The sequence below is a fragment of the Xiphias gladius genome, chromosome 3 (genome assembly GCF_016859285.1).
Source record: "Xiphias gladius isolate SHS-SW01 ecotype Sanya breed wild chromosome 3, ASM1685928v1, whole genome shotgun sequence".
NCBI classification, from domain to species: domain Eukaryota; kingdom Metazoa; phylum Chordata; class Actinopteri; order Istiophoriformes; family Xiphiidae; genus Xiphias; species Xiphias gladius.
Window position 1 is genome coordinate 8,951,072 of NC_053402.1, and position 14,725 is coordinate 8,965,796.

General features: G+C 41.7%; 1 protein-coding gene across 1 annotated transcript; it reads left to right on the forward strand.

Annotated features, from left to right (window-relative positions):
* Positions 1 to 1,462: 1,462 nt before the first annotated feature.
* Positions 1,463 to 10,304, forward strand: cbx6b (chromobox homolog 6b). The gene is made up of 5 exons (XM_040123684.1): positions 1,463 to 2,176; positions 6,832 to 7,114; positions 7,512 to 7,753; positions 9,136 to 9,315; positions 10,074 to 10,304. Exons 1-5 carry the CDS (start codon positions 1,463 to 1,465, stop codon positions 10,302 to 10,304), a joined length of 1,650 nt encoding a protein of 549 aa, XP_039979618.1.
* Positions 10,305 to 14,725: the final 4,421 nt, after the last annotated feature.

The window sequence follows — 14,725 nt, forward strand, 5'->3', positions numbered from 1 at the left end:
ACACACACACACAGGCACCCACAAACACACACACATGCACCCCCACTAGGGCCATCTTTCTGTCATCTCTGCTGCTGCACAGCTGCTCTATGGGGAGAATTGGGGCTGATTTATGGCCATCCACACATCACATTACAGCAGGCCTGTAATGTGATGTGCGTTGAGCTGGAAAATATTAAACCAAAGGGAGGAAAAACTAATTTTGTGGTTTGATATGCACTGGAGGGGGGTCTGGTGTAGAACTGCATCTTCAGCGAAAGCTAAAATAAATAAATAAATAAATAGAAGTAGCCTCTTATTTGAGGCTGCATATAGGGAGCCCTTTTAGCACGTGCGGCAACCCATAGGACATAAAACCTGACGTGTTTTTGAGCAAAAGATGAAATGTCAGATGCTCGAATTTCTTGTCCACAGTAGGAAACCGTGAAGATTACGGTGGCTAAATTCTACCGGGAAAGTTAGCTCTAGGGCGAGGAGGAAGATAAAACGAAACAAAAAGTGTTCTCTCAGACTGCGAGGAGCAGTCCTATGTGTGTTAATGTCTAACTTCTTCCAAACTAACCCCCACAAACACACACACATGCACCCCCACTAGGGCCATCTTTCTGTCATCTCTGCTGCTGCACAGCTGCTCTATGGGGAGAATTGGGGCTGATTTATGGCCATCCACACATCACATTACAGCAGGCCTGTAATGTGATGTGCGTTGAGCTGGAAAATATTAAACCAAAGGGAGGAAAAACTAATTTTGTGGTTTGATATGCACTGGAGGGGGGTCTGGTGTAGAACTGCATCTTCAGCGAAAGCTAAAATAAATAATAAAGGCTGCATACAGGGAGCCCTTTTAGCACGTGCGGCAACACATAGGACATAAAACCTGACGTGTTTTTGAGCAAAAGATGAAATGTCAGATGCTCGAATTTCTCGTCCACAGTAGGAAACCGTGAAGATTACGGTGGCTAAATTCTACCGGGAAAGTTAGCTCTAGGGCGAGGAGGAAGATAAAACGAAACAAAAAGTGTTCTCTCAGACTGCGAGGAGCAGTCCTATGTGTGTTAATGTCTAACTTCTTCCAAACTAACCCCCCCCCCCCCCACACACACACACACACGCGCGCGCGCGCGCGAAATCTGCTCCAGTATTAACAGGCTGGATTGTGCCTGGATACGAAGACATGCGCGCTGAACAGGGGAGGACTGTCTTCTTCTGATGTTTTGTGTTGGCTCCATGATCACTCAATTATGGTGCGGAACTCTCGTTTTCTAAGCGGCTGTTCTTGTGGAAGAGGGGAAAAGTGAGGAGGGATTTTTCTCCATTCATATGCAGGAAGATAATCTGATACTTTTTCGCTGGTTTGTCCCCCTTCAGTTTCTTACAGATCAGTGTTATTATTAGATTTTTCTAATAATCGATCGCACCCGCCGCCACCCTGAAGTTCATCGTTATCATCTTGGCCGCCGGGATGGTGGCCTTCATCGGAGCGGTTATCTGCATCATCGCGGCCGTCCACACCGGATCCTCCAAGGCTGCCGCGGCACAACAGCAACCTGCAACCGACAACCACTCGCTGTATCCGGACGCGGCGTCGCAGACCCCCGCTGCCGGGGGCTCCGTGGCCAGGGCCGGATCTTTGGGCGCTCTCCACGGTTCTGAAACACCCGAGTCAGAGGCGCCTACTTTCAACATCGGGCTCAGCGGGCTTGATGGGGTCACTGGACTCACCGGACATGACCCGACGGTCAGCCGACTCATCTGCACGCCGATCCCCGCCGGGGAGTGCAACCCGAAAAACTTTCAGCAACAAGCGGACGACCCGTCGCTGTACGCCGGCGAAGATTGGGGTTACCTCCGCACCACCGCGGAGGAACTCCGGCAGACCGTTCTGCAGCAAAAAGACCAGATATTGACCGACCAGCGGACCATCCGCGAACTGACGGGGAAACTGTCCGAGTGTGAGAAGGGGCTGAACGGTAGGAGCAGCGGCGAGGACAGACGAGGGAGCCCTGCGGGGATGTGGGGGGGCAAAGGCACGGCGGAGGAGGCGCACCTGGAGCGGATCATGGTGCGGGACAGCCCGGCCTCGGAACCCGATAGTGTCCACTTGCTCACCGTCAGGGCTGTGGATGAGCTGGAGCAGGCTATCACTCAGCTCAAAGACCGCATAGAGAAACTGGAGGTAGGTAGAGTTTGAAGAAAATCGCCCCTCAAAATAGATCGTCCCTCCGCATCCAACTGAATCAATACTTGACAGAGGTGTAATTCATCCCAAGGACCGGTCTTTGGTCCCACATGAAGGGATCTCGAAGGCACAAAGAAAGATCTCCCTTTTATAAAATTCTTCATGCAGTTTCCTTGAAATAAGTGATTATTGGAGTAGACACCCATGGCTATATTTGTCTCTTCTTCACTCTATTGTCCCTTTCAAGATTTCTGGGCATGCATGAGTGCTTTATGAAAGCAGGGGTTTTCAATTTTGCATGAGAACAAGTGAGTATATAATATACAAAGGCTATGCGTGTGATATTGGATATGGGCAGTCAGATGTCCCTTTTGTTTTTTTGTTTTTTTGTAAACAACAGCATTAAGCGATGCTATTCACTGATAAGTAAGTATTAAAAAAAAACACACACAATATAGCAGTGGAATCTGAGTGGAAGAAACTATATAAAGCCCTCTTCCTTTTTCAACATTCAGCTCTTTGGCTTAATCATCACATGTCATCCGCCAGGACCTTTAATAATGCATGAATTGATGGCTTGACTAGGCTGCTTATCTATCATGTCAAGGAAACAGACTGAAATGTAAAATTAAAAGAAAGACAGAGATGAGGAGTAAGGCGGGTAAACAGGGGGAGAGGAAGGGGCAGGAGGGAGAGGAGAGATGAGGATGAGGATAAGGGGGGAGGAGGAGAAGGCGGTAACAGCAGCAGCAGGAGGAGGAGGATGAGGAGGAGAGAATATAGCAAAGTAATTGTGCTCTTATCTGACCAGAATCCGATGATGTATAACCTAATTTTTGGCTAAAGAAATACCATACATAATTTATGAGGTGCCCATATTTGTTGAGGGCACAGACTGAACATGCCTCTCTGCAGTATAGTACTCCTCACTCAATAGTAGTTTATGTAGGACATGTCTGTACAGGTCATTTTCTTGGTGGATAATACACACTTTGTTCCATATTGCCACTGTCAGATGAAAAGCTCCATAATGAATGAATGCAATCTCCATGTTTTACACTTTTCACACTTTTCTGCATGCTGTTTCCACACAATGTGTTGATGCAAATGGATTTCACCGGTCTCAGGGTGATATTTAAAGCTAAACCATTGTTTGTTTGTTTTTTTCCTCACCCCCACTCTGCTTCTTCCACCATTCCAAGTCACGTTTCTGTGTACAGGAGGTAGTTGGCCTACTTCAGTAGCACAGTGTGGTGTTTACATCAGATCCTGCGTGCTGGTGAACACACATGAAGAGGGCTCATCTGGGAATGCTAGTCGGGTCAAATAACTGTTAAATTCCTTACTTCCTCCAGCTTTCTTCCTGCATGTGGTCCGCTCAGACTGTTTTGCTGATTGTGCATCATGCATACACTCCAGCGTCGCTCATTACAAGTCACTAGATGTCCACTTATTTTTCTACAACCAGAAAACCTATAGACACAATTTATTTCACAGGCAACGTCCATCATTAAAATCCAATCACACACCGGCTTCACCATATTCCTGCCTGTTTTCTCCTGCTACTCCTGCTATCTAGTCAGACGTGTGATGCAAATAAGTTGATGTGATTGAAGTGGTGTGATTGTGCAGTCAGTGGTTTTGCATTTTGTAGCATTACTCACTACACTTGGGACGTTGTTTTCTGAGAGCAGTTTATGTTCTTTTCCTGCAACATCAGTATGGTTTCAACTAGGGGCTCAGTGACAGTAAGCTTTCAGTAATACCATGCTGATCGAGTGCTTTATCTTTTGTATAGGCTGTGTGTGACATTTGAATCCAGGAGCAATATCTTCCAGCCTTGGCTCTGTGGCTTATTGTATATATTATTGTTATAATTTTTTCAACTGATGGCCCTGTTTTCACAGAACTGTTTTACAGGCAAATATAAGAATGAATTGGTGTAAACTGACTACAGCACTTGTTTGGGCTAATACAGCATGGACTCTTATTCTATAATTAATTACTGCTGTGGAGGTTCCCTACAACACAATTTTAGTTTTATTTAGCACCTCAAACGCAAATTTGCATAAATTACAGTTTCTAAGAATATGCCAAGTATTTACATTAAAATACAATGGATGCACAAATTTGATGACTTAAGAGCCCTAAAGAAGATATGGAAGGTGAGGTAATGAGGAAGATACAGATGATATGACAGACTTCAAGGTTCCCAGAGGATGAATCCCAATAACTTTGATGATCTCCTGACTTTTGCTGCAGCACCAGCAGGTCAACATTTTCACTTACCCCGTGATATATTTAAACATCTACCAGATGATTTGGCCCAAACACCAACTATTTGCATGGAAATACAATGGAGACAGAGATTTAAGATGTAGATAACTATGTCAAGTTAGTGTGAGGTGTAGGCATGTTTAATTTGATGAATTAAGAACATTTACGATGCATGTACCACACCTATGCCACTCTAGATTTATTTTGTACACATCCATGTATTTATGGAATAGAGGGTATTGCAGTTCCATTAGTATCTCTCAAGAAATGTTTGACATCTGCACCTGTAAATACCTGCCTCAGAGCCTAACCCCAGGCTTGATAACAGAGCTTTTAAATATATTTCAGAGTAGGTCACCCATCCTGCCAAGAACTATTGGAGTGTTTTTGATTTAAAGCAGATGCATCACAGAGAAGATGCATACATATCATTTTGGGCTCAGTTTTAAAACTATTACAGCAAATGTGTTTGCGCTTTGAGCTAATAACACATAGTACAATACTAACAATAGGGTGGTCAACGTTGTACAAGTGTGGCGCATTCAACACAGTAGACTTGACGAGTGACTTATAATGACAAAATATCAGGAATGTTGGACTTTTTTTTTTTTTTGCCAACCACAATGTATGTAACTACATCCCTGGATAAGTGTTTCTAGCGATAGAGAGATAAGTCTACTGTGAAACCTACATGTTGAAAAGGATGAACTGAGGATTACATTCGAAATTCCATCCGTCATCTATCTAATTTGGGACAAAAGCCAAGACCTGACCTCTGACCTCTTTGTGTTATCATGTATGTCGTAGTAGTTATCATTGTAGGAATGCATTACTCTTTGTATCATCTTATACCATACGTAAGGATGGTGCACACTATATGGCTTTTAAGTATTGTTCATAATCAAGTATGTGTATGTATTTTCTGTATTATACAGCATGCTGTAAAACAAAATGCTTGGTGGATATAGTGGACCACATAGGTTTTAGGAATCTTGTAGAGTCTGTATTTTCACATTCCTTCCCTTGTGGTTTGGCTGTTTTTTTCAGTGGGACATTATGCAGCAGAGCAGAGCAATTTGTTGTTGACTGATATAGTTCATTCTCTTGGCAGCCTTGCTGACTTTAAATTACTCATTGTGTCATACTTGATTGAAAAAAAAAAAAAAATCTCTGTCGACGTAAGATGACTCAGTGTAATGAAGATCTGCCCAGAACCAAAACTTCATGTATTTAACACTTGAATAGTAATTTTTGTCATTTTTCATGTGAAATTCTACATCACAAGTGATTTAAAGTGGCTATAATCCATGTTTCTATAGTAATGATGTATCAAATGACAATGTGAAAACAACGTGACAAAATGAAAAGGGCTGCAGATAAACCTACTGAGAATTACCTCCCCTTGACTTTACAGAGCTTATTTGCGGCTGCAGCAGGCAGCTGTTTTCAGTGAAAAAGCTCTAAAAACCATGCTGGTCACTACCTGCTCAGCACCAAACAGCAGACAGACAGTCAAATATTTCCCTCATGAGTTTTGAGACCAAAAGAGAATATTAGGATCACCGGGTGACAAATCAGATGACCCCAAATGAATACTAACGTTGCTCCGTAATTTCTGGATGTTTAAATAAGCAACTTCTTGCATACAAAATTCCCACCTAGGTTTAAAAGGTGATGATATGTAAGTGTAACTGTAACCCAAGTAGCCAAAAACTGACATGTTGCAGGTTTACTAAGCTACTAAGTACTTACTCATACCACACTATTTTAACAGAGATCCCAGCACAATTTTAAAAGATGGCAAAATCAACAAATAATCAATAATCCAGATTAGAATAGTAAATAATCTGTTCTCAGCAATGTTGCAAAAGCAAACTAATGCTCTATAGAGTAGTTGCGGTAAACTTTGATAATCAAGATAAATGAAAAAAACACCAAGTTTAAAGGAATAGAGTGACATTTGCAAAAAGATTTGCTTTCTTGCTGAGAGTTGAGAAGATTGCCTCCTGTCTCATAGCTGTTCATTCAGTTTTAAGTTGGAGACAGTAGTCACTCATTTTAGCTTCGCATAAAGACTGGAAACGGGGAAACACCGCACTGTGAATGCGCTCAGCCAGGAAACAGTCCTGCACATTATGTCCTGTAAAACCACAAACTGTCATGTCACAAAATGGTGAACTTTTCCTTGAAGTAAAACATTACATTACATAGTTAAACCTTATGAAATTAGCCCTTAAATGCATCCCCAGGTGTAATGTAGTGCTTCAGAGAAAGTACTTGGAGAGAGAGTGGAGAGAGTACTTTAAAGTATTTTCCTTAGACTGTAAAACCCAAATTCTGGACCAGTTTCCATCCACTGTCTCTTTCCTCTGAAGACAGACATTGGCCCTTTTCCTCACAACCAGACGGACAGTAGCACCTCAGGAGCACCAGAGGAAGGTAGGATGTCTGGCGGCCCAGAAGGGTTTGCTGATCCTGGAAACAAAGATGGTACTGACAGGCCCTGGAGGATGGAAGACTTAGAGGGGGAGCTAGAGAGGAAGGTGGAGCAGCTGGAGAAAGAGAGAAAAGCCCTGAGGCTGGAAACGGAGAAACACAGACAGGAAATTGACCAGGGCATCAGTAAACTACACCACCGAATCTCAGGACTGGAGGAAGGTAAGGTATTGAAAGAAAGGAAACAATTAAGAGATAAATTATGAGTGGCTGTGATTAATCACATTGCACTGACTCAAATCACTAATGATGAGAAATAATCTGCCACAAAAACTACTCTTAGTCAGATCAAGCCATGGGGTTTCTTTATGGTGAATTAATTATGTTTAACTTATGCAAAAGAAAAAAAAGATCAGAAAGACTATTAAATTCATTCCCTGCTTAAAATAAACAGATCGGATGTTTTTATATGAAAAAAATACAGATAAATTAGAAAAGGAAGAAGACCACTTGATCTTTTTTTTCCAGATAACTGTAAATTACTTAATTGATTTCTTTTTGTATTCTCTATCACTTTCCTCTTTTGTTTCCATATTCAAGCTCTCTTTCTCTTTCCCAGGTGTTTCTGGGCATCCTTACCCAGAGGGCTACAGACTGTCCTTCCCAACAAGGACAAACTACATGTACGCTGTTGTGAAACACTCCATCCCAGCGCTGCGGGCCTTCACCCTCTGCCTGTGGCTGCGGTCCGCGGAGGGAGGCATCGGGACGCCTCTGTCTTATGCTGTTCCTGAGCAGCCGAACGAACTGGTGCTGCTGCAAGGCCTGCACACCCCCACTGAGCTGCTCATCAATGACAAGGTACTGCACCAGTCTGTGCTTTAACTGCAGGGTGGTCTTTGAAAAGCAATGTCAAAAGGCTGAGCATGTACTGTATATCTGTTCTGACCTGTCCACTGCTTGCGTGTGATTGATTTTCCCAAGGAGATTTATATCATGGTATATACAGGGGTCCTATTTCAGATTATTTATGAATTAAATTCCTAAAATACATTATTATCTCAGCACAAACGTTTCAGGCTCTTGTTCTGCAAGATGTATTTTAAATTCTATTCAAGATGCATTGTATATGGCCATTGTATATACTGACATAATTTTAAATTTTAAATTATTTATTGAATATTGACAATTCTTGTTCAATATATCAGACACCACACTGGCAGTATATTTCTCAATATTTTAATTATAAAGAGATAAATATGTACTTGCAGTAAGTGTATGTTGTTTGTGTGCTTGAAGAGATGACACTTTGGCATGTACAGTATTGTAAATGTGGAGTTCCTCTATCCATTCAAATGTGCAATATGGCAATATGTTTATATCAATAATACACAAGAAATGTAGAATTTGTCAATAAGATGCAACCGTGCAGCCACAGAAACCTTTAAACATCTGGGACCATTTTTAAAATAATATTTCAGTGCCTTTTAAATTAAAACCATTAAGGATAGGATAAAAATATATCTCAGCATCAGAGTGCTAACTGTTCATAACGTTCCTGTAAGGCACAGTAATCCAAGAATCTGCAGCACTAATATGAGACAGATATAGAATGGGGGAATCGACAGTAACCAGTATACATCTTTGTTTTTTGGTAAGTTATAATCACCCTAGAAGAGGTTCACCGCTGCTTTCTAGAAGCCTCACCCACTTTTTTGAATTTAACTAGTTGTACTGTAAATAAAAAACATTATAGCATCGATGTCTATTACAGATGTAAAAGTGAACTGTATTAGCATACAAATAAGTAGAGCAAATCAAACAAAACAGCCAATTTAGCAAACAAGCTAAATAGCCTCATTCATGTGTTTCCATGACAAACTAAGGTACCACCTTGACAGCACTGCAGAGTGATGTAGTGCAGTGCAGTGGCTTTAACTATAATTCAATGAAGTCAATATGGTAATAGATGCCTGGAGGAACAGCTGCGTGTCCTTGGAGATAGTAGAATGTCTTTGGGACCGGGAAAATACTGTATAACAGCCAGCTTTTGAACCCTAAGGGAAAAAATGTATCAAAAGGGATATCAAATATATGGCTATACAGCTGCACCATTATCATGCAAATGTAATTCACAGTAGTTGCCCGACAATATGTCTGACATTCAAATGTGTGGCACTCCAAACCCCTGGAATGCAAACATCTACTTTATCTGAACTGTCCTTTTTCTTTCCCATTCCTAGGTGGCGCAGTTACCTCTGAACCTCTCCAGAGGCAACTGGCAGCACATCTGTGTGAGCTGGAGCCAGAGGGGAGGAGCCTGGCAGGCCTACCAGGGGGGGAAGCTGAGGGGCGAGGGCCACGCGCTGGCAGCCGGACATCACATCAGACCTGCGGGAGTGCTCATGTTGGGGCAGGAGCAGGTGAATGCATGAAGGTTGAGTGAAAGACTGAATAAAAGAATTAGGTTTTAACTGATTAGAGGCAGGTAAGCAGTTTACTCCAAAAAAAATCTGATTTGGTGTGCCCTCCAGACTACTGCTGACCACAGCACTGCAAGCAAATACTGGTTTACCGCCTGTATTTGTGGCGCTATTCACTTGCTGGCTTCTCCATGTTCTAAAAATATATATAACAAATAAACTGAGTAAATAAAATCAGGTTTTGAGAGAGTGGACGTAGACCCAGTAAATCTAGAAAATCAGTTTACTTTAGAGCAAAGTACTAGCTAAAGTGTTGAAGTGGTTGGTGAGTGAGGTGTGTGTGTGTGTGTGTGTGTGTGTGTGTGTGTGTGTGTGTGTGTGTGTGTGTGTGTGTGTGTGTGTGTGTGTGTGTGTGTGTGTGTGTGGGTGTGTGTGTGTGTGTGTGTGTGTGCATAGTTCCAGGAAACAAATGGGCACAAGAAACAAGAGTAATAGCCTAGGGAACCCGCGTCCAGAGCCAAAAGAATTCCTCCCATATGGCTTCTTTGCTCCGGAGTCCTGCAGTCATACCGGTCACCTTTTATCGCACCTCCTTAATGTTCCCAAAAGCAGGTCCACAGTTTTGCTGAAGGCAGCAAAACAGGTGAAGCTGAGCCTCTGTGTTAATGGAAGTAAAACTGTTTTTGCTCTTCAATCACTGTGATCCCTCTGCAGGACTCCTCTCGGTTATCCAGCTAACGTCACGTCTTTCTCTCCAGGATTCCCTAGGTGGGGGGTTTGATTCCTCCCAGGCCTTGGTTGGAGAGTTGTCCCAGGTGGGTCTCTGGGACCGGGTCCTGTCCTCTAGCCAGGTGGCCAGCTTGGCTCGCTGCGGCAGAGTAACACAGGGCAGCGTGGCCCCCTGGACTGAGAACAGAGTTGAGGTCTACGGCGGAGCCACCAAGTACCCAGGGGAGCCATGTAGTAAACACAGCAGGGGCTCTCAGTGACCAACGGTGAAGGTTTTAATGAAAGGGGAAAGAAGAAGGGCAGGGATGATGGAAAAAGTTGTAGCCATTTCAAGAAGGTAGGATTCAATATGCCCAATTTTAGCACTGCTACAGGATGTTCTAATGAACTCCATGTGGCATAGACTGACAAGTGTGTAAAAAATGGAAAATGAATGGGATACTGTACGTTACATGACACAGAAGAGGCTTTGCAGTTACTTCACCAAATTTATAGCTGCCACACCCACCATCATGGAGGTCCGATGTAGAATTGTACAATATAACAAAATGGGATTCTTCATAAATATACACTAGCTGTGGAATCGGTAAATGTCACATTTTAAGATACATGTACTTAACGGGTTAAAGAACATTTTGGTAAATTAGATTCATCTCCAGATTTAGGCTACCCTAAATTATGTTGTCAAATTATATTGGTCCTACCACTTACTTGCTATGCTTTGTTAGCAAACCAGCTAGCGTCTAATTACCTATAGTATCTAATGTAAACCTTACCATGAGTCTACTAGTAAACAATTGAACCTTCTGCTAGCTAAACCAGTGAGCAAATTTGTTATATATTATATCTTATTATATCTTGTTTGTTGAATCTGTACAAAAGCCAGAGAGTAAAAACGACAATTCGGCATTTTATGAAGAGTTTGTGCCAAACTATGTCTTCGCCAGGACGAGCTGCCAGACAACCAGCAGAGACTCCAGGGAGTTTCTGGTCCTGGGCCAAGAAATAGCTTGGTACATAACCCCTTTTAAAGTAGCCAATTGATGTTTTTACACTTCAATTTTTGTACAGATTCAACAAACGAGATACAGCATGTTAATAATGTAATAAGCAAATAAATTCAACGAGCTGTCCCCAGCTGTTGTAGCCAGAGAGCTGTTGACCTCCACCGTGGCTACCAGAAGTTATGTTAAGCCAGCTGAAATCCCTCCATGAGTGCACCAGGGTCAGCCAGGAGTTAATGAGGGGCTGTGACAGCTTTGGAGTTGGGAGTCAAGGTAAGGTGATGAAAAATTTTGGAGAAAGTGGAGGGAATACTAAGTAGTAGATGGCAGCAAGGAGTAGATGATGAAAGAGAAAGAAAAGAGGGAGGACAGGGGAAAAGACAAATGGACCAGGCAGTTGTTGGGGCTGATTCACCTCTGCATGATGTATTCATATACTTGTAATGTCTTGCCACTTCAATGTGTTGCTTTCACAAAAGAGGGCAGTGCCTCTTTAATCCATACCTACTTTAGGTTGCTGTGTTTGTCTATCAAGGCCTGAGGGTCTCTTTGGTTCCCTTTTGTTTTGTTGCTGAACAAATCTTAAACAAGACATCCTATTCCCTAAGGAAAGCACCACCACTAGCAGAATGATACTCTTTTATGGATGCGTGTACGCGTTGGAGCAGTTTTCGCTCTATTTATGTCATTCTCTACACATCTAGAAAATCAATGCATATGGTCTAATCAAGGAAACTTTTGGCTTAATCTTAAAAAAAAAAACACACACTCAGTGTTCTTTGAATTAATAGTGCAACCTTCCAAAACACATCACACATATTACTTTTCAATAATTTCAACATTTTTAAATATCAACTGTTTTCTCCTTGCAGTTTCATAAATGCAACCACGCAGTAATGCGGTGTGATAAACTAACCAGCTCCAACCTTCCTACATTCCATGCATGAGTTGTACTGTATGTGTGTAACACGTCTCCAGTATGTTGTGTCCAGTATGTTGCTGGAAATCTATCTCTGCTCATGTTTGGACAACTACTCTCAACTGTTGTATGAGACATGATGTTAAATACAGATTGTTTATTTCAACATTTCTAAATCACTGGCTCTCGCTAGCATAAAAATAATCCTTAGTGGAAAGTGCCTGTCAGGGTGTTTGTACCCATGTAAACAAATCATCAAATGTATTATCCTGATGAAAAATTCACACTTTGGGATATTTTGATCTAATTAAGCATCAGCGTCTCTGTGAATTCCCAGGTGAATTTTTAAGATTTAAGCAGTTTGACAAAACATTTGAAAACTCAGATACAGGTCTTGAAACTTCTGTGCAGTGCCGCCAAACTGATGTTAAATCAGGTCAAAATCATCCTGCTCTGCCTAATAGTGTCTTTGATGATGTCTCTCAGTCTGCAGTGTTATTATTAATATTATGCCTGGTGTCTGTTGCGCTCATGTCAGAGCTTTTTTGGGCTTTTTGATAGTTGTGTGGCATTTTTGTGTTTACGATTATTAAAATTGAAAACTAAGCTTTTTAATTCTATCTGCAATGTTTGTCTTTTCTTAAAAAAAAATTATGTTTTTTTTTCACTGTATGCATTGGTATCCGTCTATTTCATGTTGTTGTTATTTGTATAAATAAATACAAATAAATACTGTATGTCCGTGTCTTGTATGGTGTTGTATTGTTCTAAATTCGTTGTGTACAAACCTCAAATCTTTATTAAAGTCTTAATTTTCAGATGTAAAGAATGTGTTTCTTTTCATATTGTCTCTAATCTAAGAGCCTCTGAAAAAAGCTGCAGTGAATTAAATCCACATAAGAGCCTGTGTCAGCTGCATTTGCTTTTATTCAGGGACACACACACAAACAAGCGCGCTCACACTTGTGATTGAAATGCAGCAGTAACGAAACCCGCTGTGAGAGAAAACCCTCCTACAGAAACAGTGCTCTCCAGACTCAACAAGAAAAATGCTCATTTTTTTTCCATGACGGACACAAAACATTTTTCATGGTGCTCCAAGTCCTCTGTTGCTCCCCCTGAGCAAATTACAGGACAGAAAGTTCAAGGAGAAAAGACTGGAGCCTTCTCTCTTTGGTGTAGAAGGTGCATACACTGTAGGAGTTATGAGTACATTGAGGATTTGGGAGACCCAGTGAACTATCTGTTGTGATTCAGCCACGCATTTAGATGTTCAAAAAAAAGGTTGTATTTCTGTAGCCCATGTTTGATTGGCTTAGTTCAGGAACTCAGGTTCAGGACCCCAGGTTCAATGGACAGTCTTAAATGGACAGCATACTATATTGTATACAGTCAATAGAGCAGAAGATATTCTCCAAATGGGTTTGGAGAGTCAGTCTATACTGTCAGCATTATGTGTATTTATTGTGCTTGCAATTTGTTTAGGGCTGTAAAGACAGACACTGTACATTTTACATACAAATAGCGGTTCCCCTGTGTTCTCTTATTACATGCTTAAATACTTTGGTTAATACGCTTATTCACTTTCTTGGAGAGAGATGAGCAGAATGACACCAATCTCTGTACAGTAAATATGAAGCAAAAGCCGGGAGCCAGTTTTTTGGAAACAGGGAAACAGCGAGCCTGGTTCAGTCCAAAGGAAACTAAATTTGCCTTAATCTGTAGAAAAAACTAAGTTTTATAAAAGAAAATGTTACATGAGGTTGTTGTGCCAGACTATTTCTTGGCCAGGCACGCTAACTTCGTGTCTCGTGGAGTGTTTGCTGGTTGTCTCTGGCAGTTGCTCAGAGCCAAGAAATATTCCAGCACAACCCACGCATCCCCACCCTCCTTCGGTGTTTTACGTTGGTGGTTGCTGTCTAGTTCTAGTATAATGTACCCAAAGGAATAGTGTGAAATTTTGGGAAATACCTTTTTTTCGCTTTCTTGCTGAAAGTTAGATGAGAAGATTGATACCATGAATGATGAAGCTAGAGCCAGCAGCTGGTTAACTTAGCATAGCATAAAGTCTAGAAAGGGAGGGAAATAGCTAGTTGGCTTTCTTTTAAGATAACACAATCCGTCTACAAACACCTCCAAAGATCACTAATTATCAAATTATATCTCATTTGTTGTTTCTTGTCATTTTTAGACAGAGCCAGGTTAGCTGTTACCCCCGTTTCCATTCTTTTAAGCTTAGCCAAGCTAACTGCTGCTAAATGCTAGACAGAATATTATATTTATTGGGCAGATGTAAAAGTGGTGTCGACCTCCTGATCTAACTCTCAGCAAGAAAGTGAATAAGCGTATTTTCCAAAAATTTTTCACAGTTTCAGTTTATGTGATACATGGGTTTCCATATGTCAAAAAAGTATTTTTCGCCACTGTAAGCTTCCAAAAAATTCAGGTCTATTTTACTGGATTACATTAACTTGTACAGGTGTTTATCTATAGTATCTATCCCTCTGTGGCATTACAGTGTGATTTCCATGTCTGCACTTTGCCTGTATTAAAATTGACACATTTAATTCTCCCACCTCTGTGTCATCCTCCATTCTCATTCTCCCCTTAACTTCTGACCCCTCCTCTCCTCCTCCCAGTGGCAGACCCTGGAACCGCCCCTCTGCGCTTTGTCCACTGTCACCTGCTCTTTACTCAATCCCTGCAGTCCCCTGCCCCATTTCTCAACCAGCCAAGACACCCTCAACACGTCTCCTGA